Source organism: Bufo gargarizans, chromosome 7, assembly GCF_014858855.1.
Source record: "Bufo gargarizans isolate SCDJY-AF-19 chromosome 7, ASM1485885v1, whole genome shotgun sequence".
Classification (NCBI taxonomy): Eukaryota; Metazoa; Chordata; class Amphibia; order Anura; family Bufonidae; genus Bufo; species Bufo gargarizans.
This window is the reverse complement of record NC_058086.1, coordinates 10,504,995-10,525,421: the sequence shown is the minus strand read 5'-3', so window position 1 is coordinate 10,525,421 and position 20,427 is coordinate 10,504,995. Positions and strand designations below refer to the sequence as shown.

At 43.3% G+C, this 20,427-nt stretch overlaps 1 protein-coding gene across 2 annotated transcripts in view; it reads left to right on the top strand.

Moving 5' to 3' along the window:
* The window catches only part of TEF (TEF transcription factor, PAR bZIP family member), a 41,609-nt gene that overhangs the window by 14,424 nt on the left and 6,758 nt on the right, over positions 1 to 20,427 (top strand). For both annotated transcript variants that reach the window (XM_044300465.1, XM_044300464.1), the window contains exons 2-4: positions 11,935 to 12,237; positions 16,604 to 16,836; positions 20,169 to 20,380. In XM_044300465.1, coding sequence (XP_044156400.1) covers positions 11,935 to 12,237; positions 16,604 to 16,836; positions 20,169 to 20,380 — 748 coding nt within the window. The remainder of the gene's footprint in view (positions 1 to 11,934; positions 12,238 to 16,603; positions 16,837 to 20,168; positions 20,381 to 20,427) is intronic.

The window sequence follows — 20,427 nt, the reverse complement described above, 5'->3', positions numbered from 1 at the left end:
CTTTTCTTAATTTATTTTTATTTTTTATTCCATAAAGCATTATTTTCAATTTAAAATATATATATATAAAATGTATTTATATTTTTCCACATAGGGTACTTTCACACTTGTGTTGGATTCCGGCAGGCAGTTCCGTTGCCGGAGCTGCCTGCCGGATCTGGAAATCTGGATGCAAACGGATAGCATTTTTATGCGGATCCGTCTCACAAATGCACTGCAATACCGGATCTGGTATTTATTATTGTTTTTTCACATTTTTAAAGGTCTGCGTATGGGAAGACCGGAAAACCAGATCTGTTTTTCTGGAACACTTGGTGCCGGATCCGGCGTTAATGCATTTCAATGGAAAATAATGCCGGATCCGGCAAGTGTTTGGGAATTTTGGCCGGAGAAATACCGTAAGAGTGACTGAACTGAAGACATCCTGATGCATCCATTCAGAATGCATGGGGATAAAACGGAAGCGTTTTTTTTTTACGGTATAGAGCCCCTAGGACGGAACTCAATGCCGGAAAACTTTAACGCTAGTGTGAAAGTACCCTTAGCTGTACAAGGAATTGTTATTCTAATGTAGGAATCGGCAACTTTTGGTACTCCAGCTGTGGTAAAACTACTGCTCTCAGCATGCACACTTGCTTGGCTGTTCTTGGGACTCCCACAGAAGTGAATGGCGCATGCTGGGAGTTGTAGCTTCACCACTGCCGTAGTGCCGGACGTTGCTGACCCCTGTTCTCTTGGTACCAAGTCCTCTTGACCGTACCTGGAAAGGGAAGCTCACTTACTTGCTTCCCGGCGCTGGTTTTCAGCTCCTTCCTTACCAGGCCTGCAGTGCTATGCTGAGCTCCCTCGCTGAAAACAGGCCAATCATTGGCCGCGGCATAGACCGAATGCCCTTATGTCATATGACCATTTGTCATGGCGTAAGGGGTCACCGCTGCAGCCAGTGATTGGCTGCAGACGATGTCAAATCAGATGATTTCAGCGAAGGAGCACAGCGGAGTGTCGCAGGCCTGGAAAGAGCGGAGAGCAAACCCCGGGAAGTAGGTAAGTAAACTTCACTTTCCGGCAATGATGCCGATCGTGGTCATTAAAGCCTTTAGATGCCGTGATCAAGTGAGATCACGGCATCTAAAGGGTGAAAGACCCGGAAGCTTCTTACGGCATCCTCTGTGGCCAATGAGGATGCCGGTAAATTTTTTTGTTTTTATGCGCTAGGTCTCGCTGAAGAGTGAGTCATTTAAGCTTCAATTATTATTTTGGCCGGCCAACATAAGAAATGAGCAATAATGAACAATTATTGAATGTTAAAAAAAAAAATCCATAATTGTTCAGAATGAAAAAAAACACGATTTTTGTAGGTTCAAATGCGACGTTCAAAAAACGTAACTCTCCCCCCTTTCCGTAGAATAAAATAAATACATAAATAACAATACAAACATCATGGTTATTACCGTGACCGAAAACGCCAGTACTATTAAAATCTAAAAATATTCTTCCAATACGGTCAAAGGCGTAACGGAAAAAAGGGTCAAAATGGCCAATTTGCCACTTTTTCATTGCTTCTCTTACCCACATTATTATTTTTTTTTAAATGTGATCCAAAAGTCACACTCCAAAATGGTATCAATAAAAACTACAGAAAAAAAAATGAGCCCCCACACAGCTCAGTAGATCTTAGGGCTCTTTCACACTTGCGTTCTTTTCTTCCGGCATAGAGTTCCGTCGTCGGGGCTCTATGCCGGAAGAATCCTGATCAGTTTAATCCTAATGCATTCTGAATGGACAGTCCGTCCTTCAGGATGCATCAGGATGTCTTCAGTTCAGGACCGGAACGTTTTTTGGCCGGAGAAAATACCGCAGCATGCTGCGCTTTTAGCCCCGGCCAAAAATCCTGAAGACTTGCCGCAAGGCCGGATCCGGAATTAATGCCCATTGAAAGGCATTGATCCGGATTCGGCCTTAAGCTAAATGTCGTTTCGGCGCATTGCCGGATCCGACGTTTAGCTTTTTCTGAATGGTTACCATGGCTGCCGGGACGCTAAAGTCCTGTCAGCCATGGTAAAGTGTAGTGGGGAGCAGTATACTTACCATCCGTGCGGCTCCCGGGGCGCTTCAGAGTGACGTCAGGGCGCCCCACGCGCATGGATGACGTGATCGCATGGCACGTCATCCATGCGCATGGGGCGCTCTGACATCATTCTGGAGCGCCCCGGGAGCCGCACGGACTGTAAACGGAACACTGGGAACAAAACCAGTAAAACGGTGGAGGAATTATTATTATTTTCTAATTCCACCCCATTTGTAATTCTGCCCCGCTTCCCACTACATGGTATACCTTATTAAATGGTAGCATTAGAAAGTACAACTTGTCCCGCAAAAAATAAGCCCTCATACAGCTATGTGAACAGAAAAATAAAAAAGTTATGGCTCAAGGAAGATGGGGAAGAATAATAAAAAGCGAAAAACCTCCTGTGTCCTAAGGGTTAAATACCACATATTCATCATACATGTATGGCAGATGTCGGGAAGGAGATATAAGGGGTGTGGGATATGCAGGTGTCACATGACCCAGTCACATAGTTTGTTGCTGTAGGCTATTGTCAGACGCATTAGGCCACGCAGTCACAGCCTAGAGGACGGCGGTGTCATCTAATATCTAGTTGCAGTCATGTTATCGGGGTGGCCTGTCAATTTCTTTAACATTTCTTTTGCCAGTTTCTGATCATTTCTTAGTGTAAATGATAAATGATTGCATCTTTTTACACATCACCAAAAATCAACGTTTATTGGCAGTAAACCAGGAGATTGTCCCCCATTCAGTTTATATACTGTCGGAGGCACATCGTTCACCCCCCCCTTTTCACTTTGCATTGTACTGTCTGAAAACAAGTGACCTTTAAGGCTATTTTCACACTAGCGTTGTTTGTATCCGGCGTTCAATTCAGTCACCGGAACTGCCCGCCGGATCCGGGAAAAACGCATGAAAACGGGTTACATTTGAATCCTGATCAGGATTATGATCACAATGAAAATATGCATTGGAAAAAAACGGATCCACCATTTATAGAATTTTACTTAAAAAAAATAATAATTTGTGTTTAACATGCAAAAGCCGGATCCGGTTTGACGAAACACATGGCGCTGGATCCGGCGTTAATGCAAGTCAATGGGAAAAAGGCTGGATCCGGCGTTCAGTCAAAGTGTTTTGAATTTTTGGCCGGAGGTAAAAATACAACATGCTACGGTTTTCTGAAAAGCCTGATCAGTCAAAAAGACTGAACTGAAGACATCCTGATGCATCCTGAGCGGATTACTCTCCATCCAGAATGCATGGGGATAAAACTGATCAGTTCTTTTCCTGATTTGAGCCCCTAGGACGGAACTCGGCGCCGGAAAAGAAAAACGCCAGTGTGAAAGTAGCCTGACTTGTGTGTCCTCACTTGGCGCGTGTTTGGGGCTGAAATTGCCACCTAGGGTACGTGCCCATGGGACTGAAATGTTTTGGATTTCTGCAAAAGAAAAAAAAAAAATGCACCAAATGGGGTTTAACCACCTCCCGACCGCCGTACGCGTATATGCGTCCGGGAGGTGGTTGCTTTATTCCTCCTGGACGCATATACGCGTCTTCTCGCGAGACGCGAGATTTCCTGTGAACGCGCGCGCGCTCACAGGAACAGAAGGTAAGCGAGTGGATCTCCAGCCTGCCAGCGGCGATCGCTCGCTGGCAGGCTGGAGATCCGAATTTTTTAACCCCTAACAGGTATATTAGACGCTGTTTTCATAACAGCGTCTAATATACCTCCTACCTGGTCCTCTGGTGGTCCCTTTTGTAAGGATCGACCACCAGAGGACTCAGGTAGGTCAGTACAGTCCCACCAAACACCACACTACACCCCCCCCCCCCCCGTCACTTATTAACCCCTTATAAACCCCTGATCACCCCATATAAACTCCCTGATCACCCCCCTGTCATTGATCACCGCCCTGTCATTGATCACCCCCCTGTCAGGCTCCGTTCAGACGTCCGCATGATTTTTACGGATCCGATCCATGTATCCATGGATCCGTAAAAATCATGCGGACGTCTGAATGGAGCCTTACAGGGGGGTGATCAATGACAGGCGGGTGATCACCCATATACACTCCCTGATCACCCCCTGTCATTGATCACCGCCCTGTCAGGCTCCATTCAGACGTCCGCATGATTTTTACGGATCCGATCCATGTATCCATGGATCCGTAAAATTCATGCGGACGTCTGAATGGAGCCTTACAGGGGGGTGATCAATGACAGGCGGGTGATCACCCATATACACTCCCTGATCACCCCCTGTCATTGATCACCCCCTGTCATTGATCACCCCCCTGTCATTGATCACCCCCCTGTCAGGCTCCATTCAGACGTCCGCATGATTTTTACGGATCCGATCCATGTATCCATGGATCCGTAAAAATCATGCGGACGTCTGAATGGAGCCTTACAGGGGGGGTGATCAGTGACGGGGGTGATCACCCTGATTACCCTGATCACCCCCTGTCATTGATAACCCCCCTGTAAGGCTCCATTCAGACGTCTGCATGCGTTCTGTGGATCCGATCCATGTATCCATGGATCCGTAAAAAATCATGCGGATGTCTGAATGGAGCCTTACAGGGGGGGTGATCAATGACAGGGGGGTGATCAGGGAGTCTATATGGGTGATCACCCCCCCCTGGTAAGGCTCCATTCAGCCATTTTTTTTGGCACAAGTTAGCGGACATTTTTTGTTTGTTTTTGTTTTTTCTTACAAAGTCTCATATTCCACTAACTTGTGTCAAAAAATAAAATCTCACATGGACGCACCATACCCCTCACGGAATCCAAATGCGTAAACATTTTTAGACATTTATATTCCAGACTTCTCACGCTTTAGGGCCCCTAAAAAGCCAGGGCAGTATAAATACCCCACATGTGACCCCATTTCGGAAAGAAGACACCCCAAGGTATTCCGTGAGGGGCATATTGAGTCCATGAAAGATTGAAATTTTTGTCCTAAGTTAGCGGAAAGTGAGACTTTGTGAGAAAAAAAACAAAAAAAATCAATATCCGCTAACTTATGCAAAAAAATAAAAAATTCTAGGAACTCGCCATGCCCCTCATTGAATACCTTGGGGTGTCTTCTTTCCAAAGTGGGGTCACATGTGGGGTATTTATACTGCCCTGGCTTTTTAGGGGCCCTAAAGTGTGAGAAGAAGTCTGGGATCCAAATGTCTAAAAATGCCCTCCTAAAAGGAATTTGGGCCCCTTTGCGCATCTAGGCTGCAAAAAAGTGTCACACATGTGGTATCGCCGTACTCAGGAGAAGTTGGGGAATGTGTTTTGGGGTGTCATTTTACATATACCCATGCTGGGTGAGAAAAATATCTTGGTCAAATGCCAACTTTGTATAAAAAAATGGGAAAAGTTGTCTTTTGCCAAGATATTTCTCTCACCCAGCATGGGTATATGTAAAATGACCCCCCAGAACACATTGCCCAACTTCTCCTGAGTACGGCGATACCACATGTGTGACACTTTTTTGCAGCCAAGGTGGGCAAAGGGGCACCTTTCGGATTTCGCAGGCCATTTTATACACATTTTGATTGCAAAGTTCTTCTCACACATTTGGGCCCCTAAATTGCCAGGGCAGTATAACTACGCCACAAGTGACCCCATTTTGGAAAGAAGACACCCCAAGGTATTCCGTGGGGGGCACGGCGAGTTCCTAGAATTTTTAATTTTTTGTCACAATTTAGCGGAAAATGATGATTTTTCTTTTTTTTTCTTTTTTCCTTACAAAGTCTCATATTCCACTAACTTGCGACAAAAAATACGCAGGGAAAACACGCCCTACTTCGCGGGTTCTGTGAGGAGATGGGATTAATAGATGTCTGGCGATGGCTCTATGGTAATAAACAGGCGTTCTCTTGCTTTAGTAAGGCGTACAGTGCTATGTCCAGGATTGATATGGCTTTGGCTAATGAGCAGATGCTTGATTCCGTTTTAAAAATGACATATGAGGTCCACGGCATATCCGACCACTCACCGATCTTACTAGTGATGAAGACCGGACAACAAACTGGGATTAGCAGACCGTTCAGATTGAATGAACATTGGTTAACTATACTAAATGACCCTGCAGGGATAGATAGAGAACTTGCGCAATTTTGGCAAGAGAATAATGGCACAGCACATGTCCACTTTGTGTGGGATGCCATGAAGGCATTTATGCGCGGGCTCTATTTCTCCAGAATAAAAAGGAAAAAAAATGAATTTTTTGCTGATCAAAAAAAATTGGAGGCAAACATTTCATATCTGGAGGGTTGTATCCGTGTACGGAATGATGCGAATACGCGCATTAAGTTAAAATCCACTAAAGACCAGTATACCATCTTTATGAGGAAAAAAGCGCAGAATCAATTATTTTTTAGGGGCTATAAAGATTTCTGTGAGGGAGGCACCCCGAGTAAACTACTGGTTTCCATTATAGCGAACCAAAAGCCCCCCCAAAGAATTAGACAAATACTGACGGGTGACGGGCGTAGATTGGAAGGAGGAGTGGAGATGGAGAGAGAGTTTGTTAAGTACTTTGACAGTTTATATCGATCCAGTGTGACAGATACAGTGACTGAAATAGATGACTATTTAGAGCAGGTTAGGATCCCGGTGCTGTCGGACTCGGACTCTGCCCCCTTGAGCGCCCCCATCTCTTTGGAGGAGCTACAGGTGGCCTTGCATGAGACCCGGGGATCCTCGGTGCCCGGATCGGACGGGCTCCCATTTGGCATATATAAGTGCCATGCGGAGATACTTCTGCCCGGACTGTTACAGGTCCTAAATGAATCTAGCAAATGTGGAAGGCTGCCCCCCTCTCTGACTGAAGCAACGGTTACACTGATCCTTAAGAAAGAGAAAATGGGCAATAAAGTGGAGGATTATCGCCCTATATCGTTGCTTAATGCAGATTATAAAATAGTTGCAAAAGTTCTCTCCAATAGGCTTAAAAAAGTAATAACCCGCCTGGTCCATGTAGATCAGACCGGGTTCATCCCCGGGCGACAGATACCGTCCAACATACGCCGGACCATCCTGAATATTCAGATTGGAGGGGGGGAGGACCGCTCCATCCTGTCATTGGATGCCGCCAAGGCGTTCGATCGGGTGGAATGGCCCTTCCTCTGGCGTGTTATGCATAGGATGAATCTGGGCCAGGAATTTATTGGATGGGTTAAATTGCTATATAGTGATGCAACAGCCAGAATTAAGGTTAATGGGGTGCTCACCCCTGCTGTCTCTCTAAAGCGGGGGACACGCCAGGGATGCCCCCTCTCCCCACTTCTCTTCTCAATTTTTATGGAACCCCTCGCCTGCAGAATACGCGCTGAAACCGGTATAGTGGGTTTCGGGGGGAGAGGGACAGATGATAAGATCTGTCTATACGCAGATGACGTCTTACTCTACCTGAATGACGGATGGAGAAGCGTCCCTGATGTTATGCGGATAACAGAGGAATTCGGCAGAATTGCCGGATATGAGATAAACTGGACAAAGTCTGTACTCTTCCCCCTGAACCAGATGCCTCCCCTGAATGATCTTAGGATTAGAATCATTGCCCCTACAGACCATTTAGACTATCTTGGGATAAAAATCAGTAATACCATTATGGATTATAATAAGCTCAACATTACCCCCTTAGTTGTGAAGATAAAAAAAAAAATAAGGGTATGGCAGAAACTTCCGCTCTCGCAGATTAACAGGATTGCGCTAATTAAAATGGTTCTGTTGCCTTGGATACTATACACGGTTAGCTCCTGTCCAGCTTGGATTGAGGACAGTGTTTTCAATTTGATTGATCGCTTGATAAATGACCTGATATGGGGCAGAAAGAGGGTCCGCATTAAATTACAATATTTGCAAATGGTGCCAAGTAATGGTGGTCTAGGCTTACCCCACTTTCAAATGTACTACCTGTGTGCACAGCTACAATGGTGTGTTAATACTGGGGACGGAGTACTACTATCCCATATCTTAGGTCAACGCCAACTGCATGTAAACAATATTTTTAGTATACTGGAAACTGGGCTGTTTCAGCGCGCAGACTATTTCTGCCCCATTGGGGCCGCGCTACAGAAATCTTGGAATAAAATTAAGGCACTTATTCAGGCCCCCCAAATTCTGGACTTTTCCCCGCTATGGGATAACCCCGTGTTAACAGAATTCCGGACACTTAACGAAAATGAATATTGGACTCGTAGAGGCATCACATTAATTTCACATATATACACGAAAGGGAAAATTAAATCAATAGGAGAATTGACACAACAGACACCAATAACTGCATTAGAGCACTATAGATACTGCCAATTACAACACGCATTAGTAAGCACACTTAAAAAAACACCTTTTACAAGTTTCACGCAGGGGTTTTTATTATTTTGTTACAATATCGTTGGGAATAAAGTTAAGATTTCACTAATATATAGGAGATTTATTGAGGAATTAAGCTCCATCATTAAATTTAAAAGTGTAGATAAATGGAAGATGGACATCGGGGATTGTAACCCCTTACAATGGCGGGAAATATACCAAAACATTAAGAAGGCTTCCCTTTCACGACAACATCCGATTGATACAATTTAAAATAATACATCGCCTATATGTTACCCCGAGTCTTTTATCCAAAATGTACAGTAATAAGGGTCAGGAATTTAGCTGCCTGAAATGTTCTCTTGTAGCCGCAGGGTTTGTACACATGCTGTGGGACTGCCCTGCCATTAGGACCTTCTGGGGCAGTATATTCCAGACTATGGTGGTAAATTGTAGGAATAATCCCCCCTTTACTATCCAAGTAGCTGTGCTTGGACTCTTTCCTCCCGAGTACAAAAATAGAACCACCAAAAAAGAACAGGCGTACTGGCTGAAGGGATTTCTTTTGGCCAAGGTGATAATTCTGAGACAGTGGGTGAAAGATAGACCTCCTATAATAAATGAATGGCAAAGCTTAATGACGAGAATAACACACTTTGAGGACATGAAACGATGCGGGGTAAGAAACGCCATATGAATGGGCGTATACAGAGGGGAAATGGCGAGAGGAAACACCCTGACTGAAACCTATGACCATCTACTGCTGTGACTATTACTATTACCTCACCATAATCTAATAAATTACTTGCATCCTTATACAATAAACTTTATCGGCACTGTCCACACTAGATGGAGTTGATAATATGGAGTTGATAAAATGCTCGGAGAAATACCTCAGAAAGGAGTGGGCGGACCTCGTCGCCCCACGTGGCGGCCGCACCAATGCCAGACGGGATGGGTGGGGGGATGATGAGGGGGGGGGATGGGTTTCTGAGTTTTGACATTCATGCCAGAGAATTGACGCAAAAATTGAGTTACTCTGATTATAGATGTGTTTCCACATATGTATGTTCTCTGGTATGGCAGTGATACACTGTTTTAAGTGATTCGATATACGTGTGTATTTTTTGTGATTAGATATCTGTCTTATCTTGTTTATACTTGGAAAAAAAAAAAAAAAACAATAAAGATATATTTATATAAAAAAAAAAAAAAAAAAAAAAACTTGCGACAAAAAATAAAAAATTCTAGGAACTCGCCATGCCCCTCACGGAATACCTTGGGGTGTCTTCTTTCCAAAATGGGGTCACTTGTGGGGTAGTTATACTGCCCTGGCAATTTAGGGGCCCAAATGTGTGAGAAGAACTTTGCAATCAAAATGTGTAAAAAATGCCCTGCAAAATCCGAAAGGTGCACTTTGGAATATGTGCCCCTTTGCCCACCTTGGCAGCAAAAAAGTGTGACACATCTAGTATCGCCGTACTCAGGAGAAGTTGGGCAATGTGTTTTGGGGTGTCATTTTACATATACCCATGCTGGGTGAGAAAAATATCTTGGTCAAATGCCAACTTTGTATAAAAAAATTGGAAAAGTTGTCTTTTGCCAAGATATTTCTCTCACCCAGCATGGGTATATGTAAAATGACAGCCCAAAACACATTCCCCAACTTCTCCTGAGTACGGCGATACCACATGTGTGACACTTTTTTGATGCCAAGGTGGGCAAAGGGGCACATATTCCAAAGTGCAACCTTTTGGATTTCACCGGTCATTTTTTACAGATTTTGATTGCAAAGTACTTCTCACACATTTGGGCCCCTAAATTGCCAGGGCAGTATAACTACGCCACAAGTGACCCCATTTTGGAAAGAAGACACCCCAAGGTATTCTGTGAGGGGCATGGTGAGTTCCTAGAATTTTTTATTTTTTGTCGCAAGTTAGTGGAATATGAGACTTTGTAAGAAAAAAAAAAAATCATCATCATTTTCCGCTAACTTGTGACAAAAAATAAAAAGTTCTATGAACTCACTATGCCCATCAGCGAATACCTTAGGGTGTCTACTTTCCGAAATGGGGTAATTTGTGGGGTGTTTGTACTGTCTGGGCATTGTAGAACCTCAGGAAACATGACAGGTGCTCAGAAAGTCAGAGCTGCTTCAAAAAGTGGAAATTCACATTTTTGTACCATAGTTTGTAAATGCTATAACTTTTACCCAAACCATTTTTTTTTTTTTTGCCCAAACATATTTTTTTTATCAAAGACATGTAGATCTATAAATTTAGCGAAAAATTTATATATGGATGTCGTTTTTTTTGCAAAATTTCACAGCTGAAAGTGAAAAATGTCATTTTTTTGCAAAAAAATCGTTACATTTTGATTAATAACAAAAAAAGTAAAAATGTCAGCAGCAATAAAATACCACCAAATGAAAGCTCCATTAGTGAGAAGAAAAGGAGGTAAAATTCATTTGGGTGGTAAGTTGCATGACCGAGCGATAAACGGTGAAAGTAGTGTAGTGCCGAAGTGTAAAAAGTGGCCTGGTCATGAAGGGGGTTTCACCTAGCGGGGCTGAAGTGGTTAATGTTGCTCAAACACTGCTGTTTTGATGCATGGAAACGCAGGAAAATCCACACGGAAAATGTGTTTGTAAACCCGCGCCCAGGTAGCCTAAGAGATGAACTGTTCACAGGGGGCATCCGATCCTAGTGTTCCATAGAGTTATGGTTTCAGTTATGTTACCTAGCTGGTAAACCGTGGGCGCACACATCTGTAAGTTGTCTGTAACCCTTGGGCCCCACAGATTTTGTGCTGAAAGTCAGTGATGGAATAAATTCTACTTTAGGCAAAATGTCTGTATATAGATGACTAGAGCTGGTAGTTCCATAGCTGATAAGTTTAAAGGGGTTTTGCACCTAATGGGGGTGGGGAGGTTGGAAAACTTCCCTCCTCGACAGACTTGAAGTTGTGAGGGAAAGCATTACCTGCTTCTCGATGCTCCAGCGCTCTCCACTCGGGCCCCTGGATGTAAAGTTCCAGTTTGACGCCGCTGCAGCCAACTGCTGGCCAGAGCAGTGACCTGCTCCCCTTGTGTCACTTGACCATTTGCAGTGGTGTCAAAATGGACATTTTTGCCAAAAAATGTAAAAACATTAAAATACCTAAAGTGTTATTCCATTTGTAGACATATCCAGAAGATGCGCCATAAATGTCTGATAGATGTGGATCTGAGAACAGGGGTCTCTGGGTGAATGCAGAGATTACCAGCTGAGCCCCCCCCTTGCCACACGGTTTCCCTCCCCTCCTCTCACTTCTGTGGGGGTTATGGAAACCGTGTAGCACAGCGAGGTTGGCTTTTTCCATAATCCCAACCACCTCTGCTTTTAAAGGCAGCCTGGCCCTTGGCCACCTGGATACAGTCGGATGACCTCCGTTCTGACATGGGTGCGGTCCCAGAGGTTAGGCACATCACGGATTGCTCCATACACTGCTGCAGAATACATTAGCATTATGGAAGCGGCATAAGTAAATTATGTTTTTCTGTTTTACAGGCAAAGAGAAGACTAAATTGGACCAAGATGACAACCTCGATGGGAACTTGCTGGCCGTGTCGGCAGCGCTCATGCCCCCTATCTGGGATAAGACCATTCCATATGACGGGGAATCTTTTCATTTGGAGTATATGGACCTTGATGAATTTCTTTTGGAGAATGGCATCCCGTCCAGCCCCACACATCTGGCTCAGGCAATTCAGAATCCTCTGATGCCAGTGTCTGAGCTGGAGGAGGAAGAGGAGTCTGCATCTACTTCGGGATCTCCTGTGTCCCCATCTGTTCTGCTACAGAAATCTGAAGGTGCTTTTATTATAGCATGTAATTGTGAATGCAGACAGTAAGGTTTAAAGGTTAAATGATTTTTTTTTATTTTTTTTTTGGTAATTGGTGTGTAAAGGAAGCAAAGCAGGGTGGATACTCTTAGCTAGCAATATTGGAGTCTTCAACCCTGCATAAAAGTACAGGCTCATGGTTAAAGAGAATCTATGGCCGACAAGTAAAATATGGACATCAGTATGATCAACTAATGGCATCTACCAAACACCCCCCTCCCCGCCCCCCCACTAAAGTGCTGAATGTGGAAGCTGAAAGGAAAGCACTCCTCTGTTCTGTGAAATGTCATGGTGGCTAACATGATCCATCTTCACCAGTCAGCAGCTCTAGATAGGACTATAGGCTCTGTTCACATCTATATTGTGGTGTCTGTTAAAGGAATTGTGGCATGCTTGCAAGTTATTCCCTATCCACAGGACAGGGAATAACTAGTTGATCGCTGGGGGTCCAACTGCTGGGAAATAGCCAAGCGCTGTACCTGGCTATCTTCAGCAGTCCCATAGAGATTAAATAGAGCAGAGAGGGTGCATGCTCTACCTCAGGCATCCTAAAACTGCGGCCCTCCAGCTGTTGCAAAACCACAACTCCCAGCATGCCCAAACAGCCTACAGCAGGGCATTGTGGGAGTTGTAGTTTTACAAGAGCTGGAGGGCCGCAGTTTGAGGATGCCTGCTCTACCTGCTGCTCCATCAGATTAGGGGAATCGAACCCCTGTTCTCGGGAATCGAACCTGCGGTTCCCAGCGGTCAGAACGCTGACTATCCGTTAGCTATCCTCCATCCTGTGGATAGGGAACAACCTGCAAACTTGGAACAACCCCTTTAAAAACAGAAATCCTACTGCAGAGCCACAACAGAAAAAAAACTTTTAGTCTGCTACTGGGCAAAAACCATTTGTCCTATACTAAATCAAGTGTGCGGATTACAAATCCGAAGTCAGAATTGTTGTAACACTTCACAAAATTTTGGTATGCATAAGTATGCCTGAATGAATTAAGCACTTGGAAAGCAGTGAATAATTATGAACAGAACGAGTTTTGCTCCAACAATTACCTGATCTACATCAAAGTTTGCGTAGTAAACAGTGTATGAAAATGTAATGGAATAACAAAACTTCAAAAAGTCTAGTTTTTCAGTTTAAAAGTCTTACTTGAGCAAGGCCCAGTACTGTTAAAAGTGCTTCAGGCATCTGCTTTTGCGTTTGTGAACGGTCATATTTTCCCGTTGCAAAAACCCGCAGTAGTCCCCCATCATGCTGGGATTCCAGCGGCCTTGATAACTGTTCTTCATTGTAGAAATATCTTTATGGAACAGCTCTCCTTGTTCATCACTTACGTGTCCCAAATTGGGTGGGAAAAAGTCAAGATGGGAATGTAAGAAATGCACTTTCAATGACATTTGGCAGCCAAGTTGTTCATAGGCTGTCAGCATGTTGTCTACTAATTCAGCATAGTTTGCAGCTCGTCTGTTCCCAAGGAAGTTCTGCACAACTAGCACAAATGCATCCCAAGCTGCTAGTTCCACAGGGTTGAGTTTTGTTCTGAATGTGTCATCATGCATTAGTTGATTTTTTTCAGGCCAATAAAAATTCTGGCCTTTATTTTGGCATCAGTTTTCAGTGTGCTAAACTTCTCCTTCAAATACTGGAAAATTTCCCTGTGATCAAGTGCAATTACAACATTTTTCATTAAACCAAGTTTAATATGAAGTGGTGGAAGATAAACTTGAAGTGGATCGACCAGTGATTTGTGTTGTACATTGTACTGACCAACTATGTGCTGGACTGAGAGGCATCTCTGGACTAAGTTGTCATCACAACTTCTCCATAGGCGCAAGAAACACATGCTTAGTGTACCCTAACTGTAGGCCAAGCAGCAGTGCTACCACTTTCAGGTCAGCACACATTTTCCATTTTTAGTATTTAATCATTTTCAAAATTAACTTCATAGAAGCATGGGTCTCTTTCATTCCAACCGCATGAGCCAATGGAACAGATTTTTTTTCGTTACCATTGTTCAACAAGACAGCTTTCAAACTTGTTTTGCTAGAATCTATGAATAGTCTCCATCCTTCGGGAACATGTGTACTATCTAACTCCATCATAAGACCATTTACATTAGTACAGAAACAGACATCGCTTTCCATTGCATCATATGCAGCTAACTTGGTGTGTCGATGATGAAAGTGTGAAGTTGTGGTGCCTCTCTCCAGTTCTGGATCAGAAAATACATTGTGACAATCAACATCTTGATCAGGATCAGAACTGCCTGTTTCAATTGCCGTTCCCGCTGTGGGAGGGGCAGGCACTGGATTCTCTACATCATGTGGTACTGGTTTATGAGCAGACTTAGTCAGGATACACCATTTGTGACTTGTTTCTCTTTGAATATCCGTCGATTTTGGTCATGCAAAAGTAAGTCTGGTGATTTTTCTGTTGACTCCAAACCATAGGCACTGCAAAAGCCGATCCTTTCCTTTTACCATTCAACCACTGCGTTAGCCCAGAGTAACACACAGTGCAACAAACATGATTTTATCTTGATCTCCAGTTTTGCAGTCAAAGAAATGCTTGTAAGCAAGATGCACTCGCTTTGTCAGATTCTTGCGCTGATCATAAGTAGTGTATTTGCCACTTATGTAGCAGAAATTGTCTATATCGTTAACACCTTTTGCGTTTATCCATCTTAAAGGGAACCGGTCAGCGGCAAAAATCACCCCAAACTGCCAGCAGTACCACAAGTCAAGGTAACCTTGCCCCCTTCCTGTCCCTTCGCTGTGACTGACTGTGGTTATGCCCGACAGCTGGCTGGCTTTGCTGAACACACAGGAGAAGGGACAGGAAGGGGGCACGGTTACCTTGACTTGAAGCAAGGAGGCCGCCTGCCCGCTTGACTTCAAGAGTGACTCGAAAATGGCGCAGACGGAGGATAAAAGATTGCGTTTTTATTTGTATTTTTTATTTATTTTTTTCTGCTTTTACCGCATCTGACTGAAGGAATAAAATAATCATTAGAAACGCACTGCCAGCTTCTTGAAGGTACTGCTGGCAGTTTGGGGTGTTTTTTGCCGCTGACAGGTTCCCTTTAAGTTTCAAAACTGATAGCAATATAACAGATCACTTTATCAAAATCTGTCCAGCTTGCCTTATATACTTACTGCGGACATCAGCCTGAGTGCGTCTAAACAGGTCTGCACATGTCCATTGGAATATCTCCAATATAATGCATCAATATTATAACTGAATAGGCTTTGCATGTATAACTTAAAATCTAGACGTGTCAGGCAAATTCTGAGTTCATATTTGGAATCGGCGCGCTCAATTTAGTGTAAATCACATGGTTTTTCTCTCAGTAGCAAAAACACTGTTGCGCGGTGTAATTCTTAGTTATGCTGGACAGTATAGTGCCTCATTCTGCTGTATATTTTCAGTCAAATGCAACAGAATCTGCAACAGTGCCTCCGACCCAGATGTGAACATCCCAATAATGCTGTAATTTCAGATAGATCTGTCTCGATGACAGTTTGCCTTTCAACATACATTTAAAGAGGACCTGTCACAACAAAATGCTGCGCAATCTGCAGGCAGCATGTTATAGAGCAGATTAATATATAGTTTTGTAGGAAGAGGTTCAGCAACATTTGTATTTTATATTTAAATCTCTGCACTTTCTGAGCTTAGTTGGACACACGGGGGCATAATATCGGTGACCAAGGCTATCTCTGTACACACACACAGATTGAAAAATTGGTGCTCTCATCCGTCTCCCAATACTGGATAAACGTATGGCCAAGTGTTCAAAAGGTTGTATACCCTTAGAACCAGAATAATACAAAAGTGATATTTTGGGGAGGGTTTTTCCAATTTTAATGTGACTGTGAGGAGGGTGATTTTATATTTTTTTGTAATTTTTCTTTATTTTTTTGAGAATTCTCAAGACTACAATCCATATTGAGAAGTAAATTGATCAAGAAGTGGCAGCAAGCCTCACATTTTCCTTGCAGAGGACCATTAAAAGGTAGCTAAACCTGTGGGAGAAAGCATGATGGTGCAGAAGCACTTCTCAGAGCGCTCTGCACTGTCCGTCTTCATCAGCACTGATCTCATGTACTTCGTGGTTCCGTACTCTGCATGCCGATTTAAAGCCACTACTGCAGAGCGCTCTGAGAAGCTTATGCTTTCTCCCAAAAGATTAGGTAGTCTTAAATATTTGCATAGAGCCCATTTTTTTCCCAAGTCTTTAGCATCTCTTTTTCCTGATCATTCCATTTTTTATAGTTACTAGTTGACTTGTATCTAGGTAAGCAATTATTGTTTATACTATATGTTCTTGCAGATCTAGAAGCCTCCATAACGTTAAAAGAAGAGTCTGATCCGCCAAGTCCCATCGATCCGGAAAAAGTAGAAGTGGAAGTAAACTTCAATCCAGACCCTGTTGATCTGGTGCTCTCCAGCGTGCCAGGAGGGGAGCTCTTTGATCCAAGGAAGCACAAATTTGCAGATGAAGAGTTGAAGCCACAACCCATAATTAAGAAAGCCAAGAAAGTTTATGTCCCAGATGATTTGAAGGTGCGTGAAAGAAATTGTGCTGCTCTTTCAATTTGCCTATAAAGCTAGGTCTACACGACGACATTTGTCGCACCAATGTCGCGCGACAATTTTTATAATGGCAGTCTATGGTGTCGCACTGAAACATACTGTGACAAGATGGATTTTTTTCCGCGACTGTCGCAGCATGTCGCATGTTCCAGTGCGACACCATAGACTGTCAATATAAAAATTTTCGGGCGACATTGGTGCAACAAATGTTGCAGTGTAGTTGTGCCCTATTTGTCGCGCGACCTAGCCTAAAGTTTTGTAGAATTTCCAGTATATATTACCTACCATGTGTAGTAGGTATCACTTTTACATCATTAGCAATAGCAAGGTTATTGTAGCCATCAAACATTACAAATGCCAGCTGCCCCATAAAGATAATACCATTTATTCGTGGCCATTTGGATCTGCCATGTGGCTAGTGTGAACACAGATCTATCTGGTGCCCATTTAGGCGCACAGTAGTAACTGCATGTGGCCTAATTGTCCCACTAAAGCCATTAGTTAATGGAGCGATATCAAAAATGGTCTAAATACACTTCTGCCTGACCTGTGTCTTTGTACACATCCTTACAGTATTGGGGCAGATTTACTAATCCTGTCTGATGGGCAGTCTAAAGATGTGCTGGATTTATTTAGTGGCTCATTCCTGATGATAATCCAACGTACCTTTTAAACTGGCCATACACATTATTCTAAAATTTAATTAAAACGGACGCTTTCAACCAAAATGAGCATTTGTTGGTTGAAATCCAACAATGAACAATTGTTTTAGCTGACTGATGACAGACTGCTTTCATTTGAAAAAAGTATGTGTGTTTTTTTTTTTTTAAATATATAATATATATATATATATATCCGATACTGATAACCTGTGAACTTTTTATCGATATTCTGTGCATTTTAATTTTTTGAATAATAATAATAAAAAATAAAAAAATTCTGTTATGGCATTTACCACATAGATTATTATAAAAAAAAATGTTTTTTATATATTTACATTTTTTGGACGTGGCAATGTGATATGTTTATTTATTGTTTATATATTTTATATGTAAAATTGGGAACTTTTTTATTTTATTTTTTTAAAACTTTAACTATTTCCTCCCCTTAGTGCAGGCATCCTCAAACTGTGGCCCTCCAGCTGTTGTAAAACTACAACTCCCACAATGCCCTGCTGTAGGCTGATCGGACATGCTGGGAGTTGTAGTTTTGCAACAGCTGAAGGGCCGCAGTTTGAGGATTCCTGCCTTAGAGGCTAGAACATGGGATCTTTTAATCCCTTGTCCTATTCACCCTAATAGAGCTCTATTAGGGTGAATAGGATTTCACACTCGCCTTGCTGCTCTGTTCATAGTACACACCGCAACAGGGCGATTACCATGGAGGGCTTCTGTAGCATCCTGGCTGCCATGGTAACCGATCGGAGCCTCAGGATTACACTGCTGGGGCTCCGATCAGAAGCACTGCGCCACCAATGATTAACATTTAATACAGGAGGCGGGTGCGGCACCTGAGGGGTTAACTCCCGCTGATCGCAGCTTCCTGTCATATAGGCTGGACACCGCCTCCTGTATTTGTATTATATGTTAACTTTCATTGGTGGAGCAGTCTCCCTTCTCTCCTTATTCACAGCGCAGCACAGGGGGAGGGGGAGGGAGAGAGGGACTCCTTCTCCCCTGGGCTTTTTGAGGGAACATGGCGCGCTGGACACGTTATCGGCAAGGTTAGATGTTGATACCGATAACTTTGAAAATCATGAATATCGGCCGATAATATTGATAACTTGGCTAATTGGTCGATTCCTAGTCTCAAGTCACATTTTACCCAATACAAAACTATACTATACTGTATTTTCCCAAATTGTGGTCCAATATATGAATTTTTTTATTTTATTTAACTTTGCTTAAAGGGAGTCACCCTTTAATTCACTGATTAAACCAGGTACAATTACTTGTAAGGCTAACTTAATCCATATGCAGATGAGCAGTTACATGCCCGAAGGATGGGCCCAAGTCACTCTGTGCACCCTTAGGCCCCTTTCAGACGAGTGGAAGTCACGCTGCACCGATAGAGAGATACTCATTGGTCCATACACTCATCACAAGAAAAGGGAGGTGTTATAAGCTTGACTCCGCCCCTAACATTCAGTCCTCTGCCCAAACCCCTGAAGACGCCTGGTCGGCGAAACATGTCGGGGGGCAGCTAGTGATGTTAGCGTTTTAGCCAGCAGTAGCCTGGCCTGCACACATATCTGAGAGAGACACAAAGTATAAGAGCGTAGTCCAGGAAGGCGGCACAGTAGCGAACACGCTGTGGGAATAACAGCGTGCAGTACATAAGCAGAGACACGCCTGAATAATAAAGGACGTACGAAACAAGCAGCTGCAGGTGCATAGAGCCATCTAGTGGACATACTTGATAATTACAGATTATACTGTCATAACCATTAAGAGGCAGGCAGGCAATACTGACAATTTTAATTATAGTGTTAAGATGGAGTTCTAATAAAGTTATTTTAAGGACAAGTAATAAATGCTATATTTTAGAATTATTAACACGTGTCAATCAAGGGACACTGATGGTCCTAGTGGCCAAATGTAAATAAGAGAAGTCACGCTGCAGACTCGCTTTGCAGCACCCGGCATGAACTTCCAGCACTGCCGTGGTTGCATAGCAATATATTGAATTATGATGCTATGTAACCCTTACAGTTCTGGAATGTATTGGATAACAATGACACCCTAAAGATTACATAGCATCATAAATCAATATAATGCTATGCGACCCTGGCAGTGCTGAAAGTTCAGGCCAGGTGCTGCAAAGAGTCCACAGTGTGACACTCGCTCATCTGAAAGGGGCCTTACTCTTCCCGCTTTCTTCCCTCTCCTTGATTGACAGGGTCCTGCATAGTTATCTCGTCAGGCCCTGTCAAACAAGGAGCGGTAGGGCTGGCAGAGAAAGCTGGAGGAGAAAGAGTGCACAGAGTGGCTTGGCCCCGCCCTTGGTGCACTTAGCTGCTTATTTGCATATGTACTTAACCATCTGTTGCTTCATTCTGGAGAAAAGTTACCTTAAGTGAAAGGTATCATTACATTCAGCTGAGCTAGCCCTATAATGTGTCATGCTTGGCTTAACAGAGAATTTCTTAGTGACAGATTCCCTTTAAAAAATATGAAAATGCAGCAGCATATGGTAACATTAGCGCCATATTCTTAATCTGTATTACACAAACTTTTTGGTAAAAATGTTTTGTACTAATTCCTCTAAACTCACCAGATTGCTATTCGTGATATTTCACACAGGATGAAAAATACTGGAGCAGACGGAAGAAGAATAATGTGGCAGCTAAGCGATCTCGAGATGCCCGGCGTCTTAAAGAGAACCAGATTACTGTTCGAGCAGCTTTCCTAGAAAAGGAGAACACTGCTCTGCGTACAGAAGTGGCCGAGCTGCGAAAGGAACTGGGCAAATGCAGGACCATCGTTTCCAAATACGAGAACCAATATGGACAGTTGTAAGCATCCTCCGAATGAACATTAACCTGTTTCCTTCCTAGTCCAT